Genomic DNA, 15,274 nt, shown 5'->3' on the forward strand with positions numbered 1-15,274 from the left:
CCTTATTCTTTCTTGGCACTTAAATAAACAATTGTTTCCTACTGTGAGGCTATTGCAGACAAGTAGAAAAATAGTACCAAATAGTTTAGAATAAGCTCTTTGGTTAAAGAAAAATTGAGACAAGTTTTTAGGTCAAGGTCACTTAAAGTACTTTATAGGTCTAAAAGATTGAGATGCTTTCATATAAGAACCAAGTTTTCATTCCAGAGTCTGTCACTGTGGGTTTATTACATCATTCCAGGTTTGTTTTGTGATGGAAAAAAATGGAAGAAGACTTAGGAAGCACTCTGGTCTATAGTCAGGGAACAACTGTTTTAAAACAAAGTTGCATTAAATTTTGTCCTCCTATCTCCTTACATATAGTAGGCTCAACAGAGGCAACAGCCGAGATTTGCACGGCCTCTCCACCCAGTTCTAGCCAAGAGGCCCTCTGAAAGTGGAAGAGTTGCTTAAAACTCATGCTGAGTAGAAGTGAAGGGGAAGGAGTATCTCAAAGCCCTAAAAAGCAGAATAATCTGGGCAAGTACCAGATTTATACAGTACAAACCTTAATAGAAACAAAGGCCACAGGAATGCTATGGAGTAGCTATCTTGCTATATTTTCTATGAGTTTAAAGGAGAATAAAGGGAATCACCTGAAGGTGGGACTTCCCCTTTACATTTTCAGTTTTAAAGTAATAGAAACTGATCATTCCTTCCCAGAGCCAAAACAGTATTATGCAGGCCCTGTGTTGAAATATTCAGCTTGTATCAGAATAACTCCTATAAACAGCACATTCCCTACAAATAACTACTTCATTAGCAGCCCCACATTGAATCTACTTAAAGAGCTTCTGAAATGAGTATCTTGAATTGCTCTTAATATTAAAACAAAATTCTTACATAAGCTAATTCAGACATACAAACTTAAAAACCTGCTTCTGATTTAACAGTTTTTACTGACGGAGGGAAAAGAACCTGTGAGGTGACCCACTCCATTTGCTACATAGCTCAGGTATTTTTTCCCGACATTAAGACAGAGAAGTCTGGTCGCTCCAGCTTTAGTTAGTTCTCTTGGAGACCTAAGAGTGGCCAACAGCAGGTAGTTCTGAGTCAACCCCAAGGGACTATGATGTCAAAGGTATTTCACACCTACACCCCAAACCAAAGAATTCACATAGAGATTAATATACTCTAGAAGGAATAAACACTTCAGGTCAGCTTGTGACTACTGACCTGTCTCGTGTTTACACCGTAAGAAAAGCTGATATAATAGCTGTTTTCCTGAAAGCCTTTTTCTGCAGTCACGATAGGAAGAAGCCTGTGAAAAACTCCAGGGAGCAGTCCTTTCCATTAGTCTGCAGCGCTTACGGTTTATCACAGGAAAAAACAGCAATTCAGTCTTTGGCATCTCCCACTCCGTCTGCATTGATGGCAAACATAGCTTCAGCTTCAGGAAGACAAGGAGAGTCATAGATTTTGCAGATTCTGGTTTCCCCTCTTCCTTTTCTCAGGTACAGTCTGCGGCAAAGACACAGACCAAAGCACCAAGATTATTATAATTGAAAAAAATTCTATTCCTGATCTATTTATGGTAGATCTAAAAGGTTTTTAGACTTATATGCTTCCTAGAAGGATTTTAGGGGATCTTTCTGTATTCCTTAGGGCACTTCTAATCCAGAGAAATCCATCTCTGCTCACCCCCTGCCCCCAGTGGATTTCCTATATTGAAACCTTTTTTTAAAAAATGATTAGACATTATTAATTCTTCAAATGTATTCTTCCACACTTGAGCTTTTAATTCCTTTGTTAACTAAAAGCAAACATTTGTTTTAACCAGAGTGTGACAATTAGGTTGAGCAAGGGCTCCTGTGTCTAATTATGGACTAGCGGCTTTAACAAGGTTTAAATGGAAATGTTATTTTCATGTCTACCTCACAGTCAATATGACATTCCACAGTGAAGCACCTATCCCATCACTTTACCTTGTTGTTGAGGCATGAGCAATGATATTTCCTCCAATAGGTTTTTTAGGATCTGCAGCAAACATGGCTGCTCCATCCACTTGGGCTACCACCTGGTTGGTGATTACCACTGCTACACCAAACTGACAGGGAAAGGATAAATGTCATTTTTTGTGGTCAGACATTCCAAGAACCTTACTGCTGCCACTCCATCCCCCACAAAGCAATGAATGACTAAAGTCTCTATATCTAACTGATATCTTGATACCAGACTCCAGTATTCTGGCCTCCTGGCAAGGCTACTAGAATTCATAGCTCCTGAAATTAGGCATTCTCTGTCCCTACCACAAAACTTACCTCATCAGCAAGTCGCAAAAGCATCCGCAGAAACCTGGCCAAGTGCATCTGCCTGGCTGAAAGCTCACCTCGACCCGAATAGTCCGTTCTGTAGAGGGCAGTGGCACTGTCTACAATTAGCAGTGCATACCTACAGGGAACACAGAGAATCTGAAGCCTGTTTCTAGATGCCTGTGTCAGATTGTGCTCCCTTTCCCCCTACCCTAACATTTTATATTTATGGCTACATTTATTTATTTATTTATACAATATGCACTTGAGTTATCCTATAACAAAATTTCCAACAAGTTTAGGTGAATTATAGTTTCATATTTTAACAGTGACTTGACCTAAATCACAATGGAAGGGTATCAAAATAGGAACTAAAACTTGAATCTCCCCATTTCTAATTCAAGCTACTATCAAATTTGCCACAGCCTGTACAAGATTCAAGCCAAGGGCTCTGGGAAAACATGTTCAGTATCTTCTACTGCCCACATACCTGGACTCTACCATCATGGCCGACGCCTGATAAAGGAGCTGGGTCTGGTGGTCTGTGTTGAACCCTCGGGCATATGCTACATTATCCAGGACATCACTGCCAGAGAGGCCATATCTGGAAGAGAGAACATTTTGAGGCTGCATACAAAACTAAGGCGATGAAATTATCTGAATGGATAGGTAAGAACTGATAGTAAGAAGCCTAAAGAATATAATTCCATTTCTATTAGGAAGCCCAGGGAAACTACAGAGAAAGAGATAACAGCAACTGCGTTAGAGTAGATCTACCCGGCAGGACTTCAGAATCAATCTATTCTTTGAGGACTCCTGAACTAGAATGAGAAATTTCCAAATATAAGGAAATAATCAATGTTCTCCTGGAAAAACAAAAGGCAGCCTGACAGATTTAGGACTGAAACAAAAACAATAACTCAAAGATCAATTAAACAAAATCATATAAACTGTTGTATAGGAATAAAACCTCCTAAACTCAAAAACCTAAAGACTCAAAACTGTAAGAGTCCTATACTTAAGAGAAATAAGTATACTCCATCTGTTCTCCCCTTTTTCTTGCTAGTAACAAGTTACAGTTATAGAATCTGTGACATGGATCTAGTATGGTTAAATAAGTAATACCTTAATTCATCTTATATTTCAATCATGATTTTTCACCTTTGCATTAAAAAATACCTTTCTTAGAACAATTTATATTTTCTCACCTTTGTAACTGCTACCTAAGACATGAAGACTCAAGATAGTTTATTTTTTAAAATTAAAAAAATTTTTTTTTACTTTACAATACTGTATTGGTTTTGCCACACATCAACATGAATCCGCCATGGGTGTACATAAGTTCCCACTCTTGAACCCCCCTCCCACCTCCCTCCCCATACCATCCCTCTGGGTTATCCTAGTGCACCAGCCCCAAGCATCCTGTATCCTGCATCGAACCTAGACTGGCGATTCGTTTCTTATATGATATTATACATGTTTAGACAACTTGTCATTCAGTTCAGTTCAGTTGCTCAGTCGTGTCTGACTCTTTGCGACTCCATGAATCGCAGCACGCCAGGCCTCCCTGTCTATCACCATCTCCCAGAGTTCACTCAAACTCACGTCCATCGAGTTGGTGATGCCATCCAGCCATCTCATCCTCTGTCATCCCCTTTTCCTCCTGCCCCCAATTCCTCCCAGCATCAGAGTCTTTTCCAATGACTCAACTCTTCGCATGAGGTGGCCAAAGTACTAGAGTGTCAGCTTTAGCATCATTCCTTCCAAAGAACACCTAGGGCTGATCTCCTTTAGAATGGACTGGTTGGATCTCCTTGCAGTCCAAGAGACTCTCAAGAGTCTTCTCCAACACCACAGTTCAAAAGCATCAATTCTTTGGCACTCAGCTTTCTTCACAGTCCAACTGTCACATCCATACATGACCACTGGAAAAACCATAGCCTTGACTAGACGGACCTTTGTTGGCAAAGTAATATCTCTGCTTTTTAATGTACTGTCTAGGTTGGTCATAACTTTCCTTCCAAGGAGTAAGCGTCTTTTAATTTCATGGCTGCAATCACCATCTGCAGTGATTTTGGAGCCTCCCAAAAATGAAGGCTGACACTGTTTCCACTGTTTCCCCATCTATCTCCCATGAAGTGATATGACCAGATGCCATGATCTTTGTTTTCTGAATGCTGAGCTTTAAGCCAACTTTTTCACTCTCCTCTTTTACTTTCATCAAGAGGCTTTTTAGTTCCTCTTCACTTTCTGCCATAAGGGTGGTGTCATCTGCATATCTGAGGTTATTGATATTTCTCCCGGCAATCTTGATTCCAGCTTGTGTGTCTTCCAGCCCAGTGTTTCTCATGATGTACTCTGCATATAAGTTAAGTAAGCAGGGTGACAATATACAGCCTTGATGTACTCCTTTTCTTATTCGGAACCAGTCTGTTATTCCATGTCCAGTTCTAACTGTTGCTTCCTGACCTGCATATAGGTTTCTCAAGAAGCAGGTCAGGTGGTCTAGTATTCCCATCTCTTTCAAAATTTTCCACAGGTTTATTATGATCCACACAGCCAAAGGCTTTGGCATAGTTAACTTGTCATTTAATGTATCTTAATAGGATCTCATTTCTTCAAAAGTCGTTTGATTTATTCATCTATCAAGACTGAGCTAAATGCCAGTACTTTTATAAACGCTTCCCTGCATCTCTTGAATAGATGTGATTCCCCTTCTTCTGCACTTCGAGAAAACTTGATTTAGGCCTTTTTATGGCACTTGTGAGGAGCTACCTGCCATTCTTTTACTAGACTGAAAATTCCTTGAGGGAAAAGACTATGCCTTTCCAACTAGCACATTTTTTTTTATACCTAGTAAATTGTGAATAAACATTGTTGAATACGAAGTTTTTAACCATAATCCAAACAAAAAGAGAATCATATGTCATCACTTTAACTCAATATTTTCAGATTAAGGTTACCTAAAATCATTATAGTTCAAAAGTATAATACTGACTCCCTTATGTAACAATTCAAAAGATAGTCTGTTGAAATAAAACCTATGTGCTATAATTTCTTGAGATCCAGAAGTTTCTATGCTTAAGAGTTTATCTTTTAAGAGAAACAATCTATTCTATGTAAAGATTCTTCTGATCATTACAAAAGCATATACTATGTCAAACCTACTCTTCTGAGACTTAGCTTTAGTAGTTTTCCTACTCAAAAGAATAGAAAAACAAAAGAATGTTCTAGCACTTGAAATAACCCTGCAATAAGATGAGCCTCAATATCAGGAAATCCCACTCCACCCAACTGAATTTTCTACATCTCACAATGGATTCATCATATTTGGCAAACCCAGTCTTTGCACTTTCCTGGACAGTTCACCAGTTATTCTTTGCCATTATCAATACAAAGAGAAGATTAGCTGTGTTTTGTTTTTTAAAGTGGATTGATGACGATAAATTTGTTGAGTCTAGGCATGGAGACAAGAAAATGAAGTGAAGACAGTTTTACCTCAGGATCATGACCAAATGGGGATAAAAAGATAAAATTTTCTGTATTTATGTCATAACTATAAGATAGAAAAAAGAATGAAGAGACCTAATTACTACATAAACCTTTTAGTTTTGCCTCAAGAAACATTGATATAATCTACTATCAGGAATGGAGACTGCCTTTTGCTGTCAGAATACAGATATTACTGGAAAAACAGAGTCATCCTGGCCTTTCTTTCAGCAGAGTTCATTATGGGGATCTCTGTGCTTATATTCTTGAAGTAGTAGAGAATTTTCAGTTCCTACAACTTGGAAAAAGCTGGCTGGAAATCAGTATTACCAATCACTAGGGAAATACAAATCAAAACCACAATGAGTTTATCACCTGACACCTGTCAGAAGAGCTATTCTCCAAAAGAAAATAAATGCTGCCAAGGATGCGGAGAAAAGTGAACCCTCATGCACTGCTCGTGGGAATATAAATTGGTACAGTCACTATGGAGAATAGTGTGGCGGTTCGTCAGGAAACTAAATTATCGTATGATCTAGTAATTTCACTGCTGCGTACATATCTAAAGAAAAAAGACATTCAAAAAGATGTATGCATCCTAATGTTCATAGCATTATTCACAACAGCCAAGATAAGGAAGCAACCTAACTTGCCAACAACAGAGGAATGGGTCAAGATGTGGTATATATATTCAATAGAATGTATCTCAGCCATAACAAGGAATGAAATCTTGTCATTTGTAACAACATGGATAGACCTGGAGGGCATTATGCTTAGTGAAATAAGTCAGACAAAGAAAGACAAATACTGTATGTTATCACTTATATGTGGGACTTAATATAGCCAATATTTTCTAATAACTTTAAATGGAATATAATCTATAAAAATATTAAATCAGTACATTATACACCTGAAACTAATATAATATTGTAAATCAACTACATGTGGGACTTCCCTGGAGGTCCAGTGGTTAAGAATCCACCTTCCAATGCAGGGCACACAAGTTCAATCCCCGGTTGAAGAACTAAGATCCCACATGCGGCAGGGCTACTGTGCCCCTGTGCCACAACCGAGACCAGCTGCAGGGACTTCTGGTCGTCCAGTGGCTAAGACTCCAATCTCTCAATGTGCAGGGCTTAGGTTTGATCCCTTGAGATTTAGTCGAGATTTAGTCAGGGGACTAAATCTCACATGCTGCAACTAAGACCTGGCACAGCCAAACAATGAAATATTTTAAAAATAATAATAAAGAATAAAATGAATTCCATCAAAAAGCAAAAAGACCAGATGCAACCAAATGTAAAAAAAATCAACTATACATCAAGTATTCTACACACACATAAAAACTTGTATAGTGCTGTATGTCAATTATATCTCAATCAAACTGGAAGAAAAAATGGGAATTTTCATTGTAAAACCAAAAAACCTCAGGTGATTAACATGAAAGTTTGAGAAATTCAGCTGTATTGCCTCAAGGGAGTTCTGTCATTCTTTCTTTCATAGTATTTTAAATACATTCCAAAAAGATAGGGACACTGTAGCAAGCAATTGTGGCCATGGTTCTCCAACTTCAGCAAGCATCCCAATCACCCAGGGAGCTTGTCACACCACTGCTGGACCCTATCCTCAGTCTCTTGATCGTCTCTACTTCTGTAGATCTGTAGTGGAATCAGAGGAAAGTGAAGTCGCTCAGTCGTGTCCGACTCTTTGCAACCCGATGGACTGTAGCCTACCAGGCTCCTCCCTCCATGGGACAGGCAGATGCTTTAACCTCTGAGCCACCAGGGAAGCCACCAGGGGATCAGAGGATCTGCATTTCAATTTCCCAGGTGATGCTAATGCAGTTATAGGGAGGACTAGAGTCTTAGAACAGAGAAGGCACTGGCACCCCACTCCAGTACTCTTGCCCGGAGAATCCCATTGATGGAGGAGCCTGGTAGGCTGCAGTCCACAGGGTCGCTAAGAGTTGGACACGACTGAGTGACTTCACTTTCACTTTTCACTTTCATGCATTGCAGAAGGAAATGGCAACCCACTCCAGTGTTCTTGCCTGGAGAATCCCAGGGACGGGGGAGCCTGGTGGGCTGCCGTCTATGGGGTTGCACAGAGTTAGACACAACTGAAGTGACTTAGCAGCAGCAGAGTCTTAGAAACCTCTGAGCTAGTCACCTGAATGTGGATTAATATTCTTCAACAAAACATGGCAAAAATTTCTCAATAAGGGCTGCTCTCTTGTGGAAGGAAATTAGGTATTTATTATCTTAGGAAGCCCTGTCCTGTAACTTTCTCAGAAATATAAATTTAAATGCAATATACATAAATATAAATTCAATTATAAAAATTTTCCTGACAGAAGTGATTAAAATGAAGAAATTTCTAAACATTTTTCTTTTAGTTGACAAAACAGCCATAAACATGGCTCTAATAAATATTAGTTCATTAACAAACACTGAATGCACTGTTCTAGGGCTTGGGGATACAGTGAATGGTCAAAAAGTCCCAGTCCTCATAATATTCTACTATCTCATATATCCTATCTGAACACTCATTTATATTATTGGACAAAATCTTAGTGACTTTATCCAAAAGAACTCTTCAACTAATAAAACAGCATACTTAAAAGTGTTTTTGTACAACACCAAAATCAACTTTGGGAAGGAGTATACATTTCGATATACTCATCTCTAGTAAACTAAAATCAGGTTGCAAGAAAGTAATTTTTTCCTGACAGGGATTTTGTAAGAAGCAGCAAAGGGCTACAGTTATTGTTCCAGCCTAATTTTATGCCTCAGCAGTATACATCTGATGACTTGGATTCCTCCAATTGTAAAATGGGAAAGAGAATTCTTAGAGAATTCTCCTTAACTTAGCAAGGCAGGTTCCAATGTGAATCTAACATCTCAACATGCAATTAAATTTCATTTAATCATCACTAGGTTTCAGTAAAATGTGTGGTAGGAATCAAATTATCATATTTGACCTTAGACAAGGGAAAATTAAGGAAAATAATTTTGAAAGTTTATTTGAAAGCTGTATTAGGGGATGGAGGAAAATTACAAATTCTTTTTTTAATAAAATAAATTACTACTTATTTGGCTGCACCAGGTCTTAGTTGCAGAATGTGGGATCTATTAACAGTTCCCTGACAAGGGATTGAACCCAGTCCCCCTTGCATTGGGAGTGCAGAGTCTTAGCTACTGGACCACTAGGGAGGTCCCGAAAAAATGTACAAATTCTTTACCAGCTTTTCTGAGGTATAATTTATATGCCATAAAATTGATGTGTTTTAAGTGTAAAATTCAATGACTTTAATAATTCAATTTTAGGACATCTCCATTGCTCAGAAAGATTTCTCCACTCGATCTGCAGTTACTTTCTGTTCCTACTCCCTGCCCCAGGCAACCAGGCAGCATCTATTGTCTCTACAGATTTTCCTTCTGGAAATTTCATATAAATGGAATTATATTTGGTTTTTCCTGTCTAGCTTCTGTCATTTAGCATGTTGTTGGGGTTTATCCATGTTATAACATGTCATTCCTTTTAGCTGTTTAATAGTGTTCCATTGTATGGATATGCCACATTTTATTTATTCACTCATCAGTGGATGGACAATTGGGTTGTTTCTAGGTTTTGGCTATTTAATGATACTTATAAACATCCACAAACAAGTCTCTGTTTGGACATGTTTACATACCTCTTGGGTACATAACCAGAGTGTAATTGCTGGGTTATATGGCAAATTTATGTTTAAATGTCACACTGTTTTTATTGTCAACTCTCGATTCTATTCCATGATCCATATGTCTATCCTTAAGGCAGCACCACACTGCCTTGATTACTGTTTTTATTAGTAAGTTTTAAAATTGGGAAAACTGAGACCTCCAATTTTGTTCTTTTTTCTCCTCCAAGAATGTTTTGGCTACTCTGGGTCCTTGATATTTCTATATTAATTTTATATTCAGCTTGTCAGTATCTGGAAAAAAGGCTGGTGGAATTTCAATAGGCACTGTATTGAATTTGTAGATCAATCTGAGGGATAATTACCATTTCTAATAAAATCACATCTTCCAATCCATGAATGTGAAATGTTTCTCTATGTAGATCTTCTTCAGTTTCTTTTAGCAATGGTAGCTATCAGTGTACAAGTCTTGGACTTCTGTTAAATTTATTACTATTTCATTCTTTTTGATACTACTGTTAATGGAATTATTTTAATTTTTGAATTGTTCATTGCTAGTATATAGAAATACAATAGATTTTTGCATATTGAGATTGCATCCTTTGAACTAATTTAATTTTAGTAGTTTTTTTTGTGTGTGTAGCTTCTTAAGATTTTCTACATATAGGATCATGTCATTGATTAATTAAGATAGTTTATATTTTCTATTCCAATCCGGATGCTTTTTATTTCATTTTCTTGCCCTGGCTGGGACCTTCAGTACAATGTGAAATATAAGTGGTGAATGTGGAGATCCTTGCCTTATTCTCAATCTTAAGAAGAAAACATTCAGATTTTCACCATTAAAAATTATGCCAGCTGTAGGTTTTCGTAGATGCTCTTTATCAGGGCATCTGATAAATGCTCTATTCATTACTGAGAGTGAGGTATTAGTCCCCAACAATTATGCACATATTTTGAGGCTCTATTAAGTGTGTATATATTTATTATACTGTCTGGATGAACTGACCTTTTAGTTATAAGATGTTCCTCTTTGCCTCAATTAGTACTTTTTTTTGTCTAAAAGTCTATTTTGTCTGGTATTAGTATAGCTACTCCAGCCCTCTATGGTTACTATTTGCATGCAATATTTTTTTCCATCTTTTTAGTTTCAGCCTATTTGGGTCTTTGAATCTAAACTGGTTCTCTAGAAGGCAGCATATAGTTGATCTTGTTTTTTATCCAGTTTGACAGCAACTCACAGGTTTTTTGACTAAAGAAGCATGTTTTTCTCTAAGGTTATTCTTTTGAAACACACATACAACTCTGGGATATGCAGCAATAAGAGAGAGGAAAAGACACCCTTCAGCCAGACTAACCCTGGCGATCACTACAGTGACAGATGGAGCCGTATTTCTCGTCTGATCTGGTGACCTACCTCTCAGCCACTGCTAGCAGCCGTTCTGGCCTAAAGGTACCTTCGGTGTCAATGTACATGGCCTTTCCTTCACCTCCACCTCGGTCAATGGGAAGCTAGAGAGAAAAAGAACAGTGGAAATGACACTGTACTTCTGATATAACTGAACAACTTCCTTCTGATGGGCCTATAATTGCTTCCGCTCCCAGTAAAGCAAAAGGAAAAATAAAGTGACAATAAGATCTAGGGAGGAGACACTCACTTCTGAGAGAAGTACATCTAGTAGTAGGTATGGAGGTCATTGTGAGGCTCGAGTCTGGCCAGAGTTGAAGAGTGCTTGGAAATATATACCAAAGTATATATATAAATAAAATTCTTTTTTTAAAACACATACACTTCTTCCAATTAAAAAATTTCTATCATTGTATACCAGCAAAAGACTGATCAAGCCTCTCAAGGCAATTTGGAAGATCATTTACTTAGCTTTAATAAGCAAGAGACTCTGATCCAACACCCAATTCATTTTCTCATATCCAGATCACACTTAAATGAGCAGAGCTCATATCTACTGAGCAGAGTTCATTCCTTCGGGTTGCTAAAGGAAATTGGCAAATACCCCAGGGGCATCCCCTAGCACATTTAATAGGTGTTTGCTCCAATAGTACACAGATATTGAAAATAAACAAATGTAGAAAAGGAAAAATAATCAGTTTTTTTTAAAAAGAAAGAAGATGGAGGAATGCCAGGAAAATTGTCTCATGAGCTCTTCAGGGAAATCTGCTTTAGGCTACCTATCCCATACCAGATACTGAGTTCTACAGATTTTAAGTGAATGTGGTTAATGGTAGTTTCCACCCTTGAAATCTAGTTTGGAACCTTTAAATTCTGAGGAAAATCCCTTATAACAGTTTACACTAAGTGCCTGGTAGTGCCAAAATTTTGTCTTTTCCGATTTCTGAGAAAAAGGATTTTTTTTTCAAAATTACAGAAGTACTACATGCTTGTATTAAAAATTCAAGCAATATAGAAATGAGTAAAAAAAAAAAAGGGAATTTTCTTCTTTTAAAAACTCCCATCTCCCAGATCATTTTCTGTGTATTTTCATACAAACACTTCTGCCACTTGCTATGTGACCCTGAGAATATTAATCCTCACTTTTTACATTTCGTGTAATATGTAATAAAACCTACCTATGGCACTGTATTGAAGGTTAGATGATTCATGCCAAGTGTTTAGCACAGTGCCTGACATATAGAAGGCATCTGGAAGACTCAAGCTATCCTCCACCTCTAGGGCACTGACTTTAGCATATATTCAATTACAGAAGGCTTCGTTAATTTGGAAAGGGGAAAATGATTATGTTGTCATTTGGTAGGCTGGCAGATAAAATTTTTCAAACCATAGGAATTTGTGGAAACAGCAAAAGATATATATACAACGGAAGAATGTCTTCAGAAAGCTGAAACTGCCTCGGTTTTTGGGGAGGAGAAAATTTGACATTCAGGGGCCTAAGTCCATAGGAATTAAAATGAATGAGGTTCTTTCTCTCACTTTCTGCATCTTTAGTACTAGCATGAGTTCTTTTCCAGCTAAACAGACCTCCTTGGGCAGAAGGGAGGCCATGAGTGTCTGGACAGGGCATTGGTAGGCAGACTGACAGCAGAGAAGTGGACTGCTGGCCTGGTCACAGGGGGATGGACTATGTGCCGTACACCCCTGCTCATTTTGTCTCCTCTGCCTCACCCTTCCAGTGTCACCGCAGCCATCTCGTGTTGCTGGGCTGACCACCAAGGTTGCTATTTGTAATAATTGCCTAGCACCATAAGCAGAGACATCACTTTGCCGACAGAGGTTCATATAGTCAAAGCTATGGTTTGTCCAGTAGTCATGTATGTATGTGAGCGTGGGACCATAAGGAAGGCTCAGCGCTGAAGAACTGATGCTTTTGAACTGTGGTGCTGGAGAAGACTACTGAGAGTCCCTTGGACAGCAAGGAGATCAAACCAGTCAATCATAAAGGAAATCAACCCTGAATATTCAATGGAAGGACTGATGCTTAAGCTCCAGTACTTTGGCCACCTGATGCAAAGAGCTGACTCACTGGAAAAGACTCTGATGCTGGGAGAGACTGAGGGCAAGAGAAGAGGGCAACAGAGGATGAGACAGTTGGATGGTATCACTAACTCAATGAACATAAGTTTGAGCAAACTCACAGAAATAGTGAAGGGCAGAGAAGGCTGGCATGCTGCAGTTCATGAGATTGCAAAGAGTCGGACACAACTTAGTGACCGAACAACCACAACAACCATAATTTAATCTTATTTCATAATGATGCAAGCTGTTTTGAACTTGCACCATTTTATAATGCTATGGTATAAATTCTTTCTACATATATTCTTGATTGTATGTGAAAAGTTTTCTAAGACATATTTTCTGTCAAGGGCAAGTCCATTTAAAATTGGTACTTAATACTGTCCTCTCAGGATTTTAAAATTATTCTAGTACTGTGAACAAACACGGGCTATTCATTTTTATAACCTAAGCATGACTCTTAACTTTATATAACTTCACTATTAGACAGATCTGATACATAACAGGGTTTCACTTCATTAAGTCGAGAAAATCTGAACAAATAAGAGGTGGTAATATTTAGATTTAAATACTAATCTAACAGCCTCTCTATACCTCTGGTTCCAGCTCTTAGGCTAGCCACATGTCATCCTTTCCATTACTAATGAATTAGAACTTTTTTTCTCTGACAAAAATATCAAAGATCCAGTTATTCAGCCAACTGTGAATATTCAGTTGTTTTTATAGAGAGGGTATGTTTTAGAATTTTGCTTCAGTTTATTGTAAACAGGCATTATCTGACTAATAAACATTCCTGAGACAGGAGTCTGTACAACTTAAGAGCATCAGCATGCTACGCTCAGTTGCCAATGGCAACTACAGATATTGTGTAATGTACTCTATTTATTCCACATGAATCCCTGTCAAAACAACATAGGGAAAACATTTCTATTTATAAAGGTCACATATCATATCAGATGACCAACATCTGAGTGATATTTTAAATAGTTCTATTTCCTTTTAGCTAAGATTTTCTAATGGTGCTTGAGCAATAAGCTGTAGCTCCAGCAGCTTGACTGTACCTCTGTTCCTCTTCTCAATGCTTCCCCTCTATCCTAAAAGTTCTTATATCCCCCTCTTTTCTCCTTGGAGTTATTTATGAGGTGAGCCAACATAGCTTAGGTCTACTTGACATTGGAATCCTAATGTGGCTGTCGTGTGGTGACATTTTGGTTGCAATGGAAAAGATCAGCAGTTACTGAGGACAGAGAGACAATCAAAATGAGAAATGAGAAAGGAAAATGATGAGAAAAACAGGAGACCAAGTTGGGCCTCTTGTCATTAGATAAACTTTTATTCATGCAGAATGAAAATATTTTCCTATCTCAAGCAATGGTACTGACCACTTCAAGACAGTAGTGTTGACTGATGCACATTATCTGTAAAATGAAAAAAAAAAAAAAAAAAAAGAGAGACAGATTTTCTTGGGTGACTTGAGAGAATCAGTCTCATAATATAAGCCTCTGCAGATATATGTGTTTCACTAAATGTGAACTCTATCCAAGACACAGTCCTAACAAAATCCATATTTTTTTAATGGCACATGCCATCTTTATAACATAGCACTACAGTGATGTAACAAACATTTTTATAAACTGCTCTTAAATACAGGATAAATTATAAATGGTAGTTCATAATTTGTTTCAAAAGGAAAAACACACAAAAGAGAACAATTTATATTTGATGTTTAAATTTATAAGTTCCAAGAATGAATGTTATTTTGTTGAGAGGATAAGAACTCACATTGGATGGTAAGATACCAGGAAGTCCCCTCTGTCATAGTGACTAAAGAAGGCAGATTTCCCTTCAGTTATTCTCTAACTCCATTGGTAAGTTGTGTCCTTGGGAGGAGTGAGTGTAATCTATCTAGACAGTTTCCAACTTAACTATGGCTTGATTTACAATCCTTCAACTTTACCATGGTGTGAAAGTGATACAAATTTAGTACAAACCAAAACTCTGAATTTCGGTCTTTTCCCAGATGAGTCATTTGCTGTACAACACTTTCAAAGTACTGGGCAACCACACTGTGCTCCCAGTCAGCCACTTGAGCTGGAGGGCAAACAGCTGGTACACTTACAAAAATTCTGGTTCTTTCAGTATAGTATGCAATAAACTATATATGAGACATTCAACACTTTATTACAAAACAGGCTTTGTGTTAGATGATTTTGCTCAACTGCAGGCTAATGTAAGTGTTCTGAGCGTGTTTAAGGTAAGCTGGGCTAAGCTATGATGTTCAGTAGGCTAGGTGCATTAAATGCATAGTTAACCTGTAAAACTACCACA

The 15,274-nt window shown here is 37.9% G+C and overlaps 1 protein-coding gene across 2 annotated transcripts in view; it reads right to left on the minus strand.

The window, feature by feature from the left end:
- RAD51 (RAD51 recombinase) overlaps positions 136 to 15,274 on the minus strand; it is a 36,131-nt gene continuing 20,992 nt past the window's right edge. The window contains exons 6-10 of one of the 2 annotated variants that reach the window (XM_005685489.2): positions 10,877 to 10,971; positions 2,782 to 2,895; positions 2,301 to 2,430; positions 1,965 to 2,086; positions 136 to 1,500 (exon numbers count right to left, since the gene is read on the minus strand). In XM_005685489.2, coding sequence (XP_005685546.1) covers positions 1,377 to 1,500; positions 1,965 to 2,086; positions 2,301 to 2,430; positions 2,782 to 2,895; positions 10,877 to 10,971 — 585 coding nt within the window. In that variant the 3' untranslated portion in view covers positions 136 to 1,376. The remainder of the gene's footprint in view (positions 1,501 to 1,964; positions 2,087 to 2,300; positions 2,431 to 2,781; positions 2,896 to 10,876; positions 10,972 to 15,274) is intronic. The other variant, XM_005685490.3, reaches the window with a different exon arrangement.

Source organism: Capra hircus, chromosome 10 (assembly GCF_001704415.2).
Source record: "Capra hircus breed San Clemente chromosome 10, ASM170441v1, whole genome shotgun sequence".
In the NCBI taxonomy this organism is placed as follows: Eukaryota; Metazoa; Chordata; class Mammalia; order Artiodactyla; family Bovidae; genus Capra; species Capra hircus.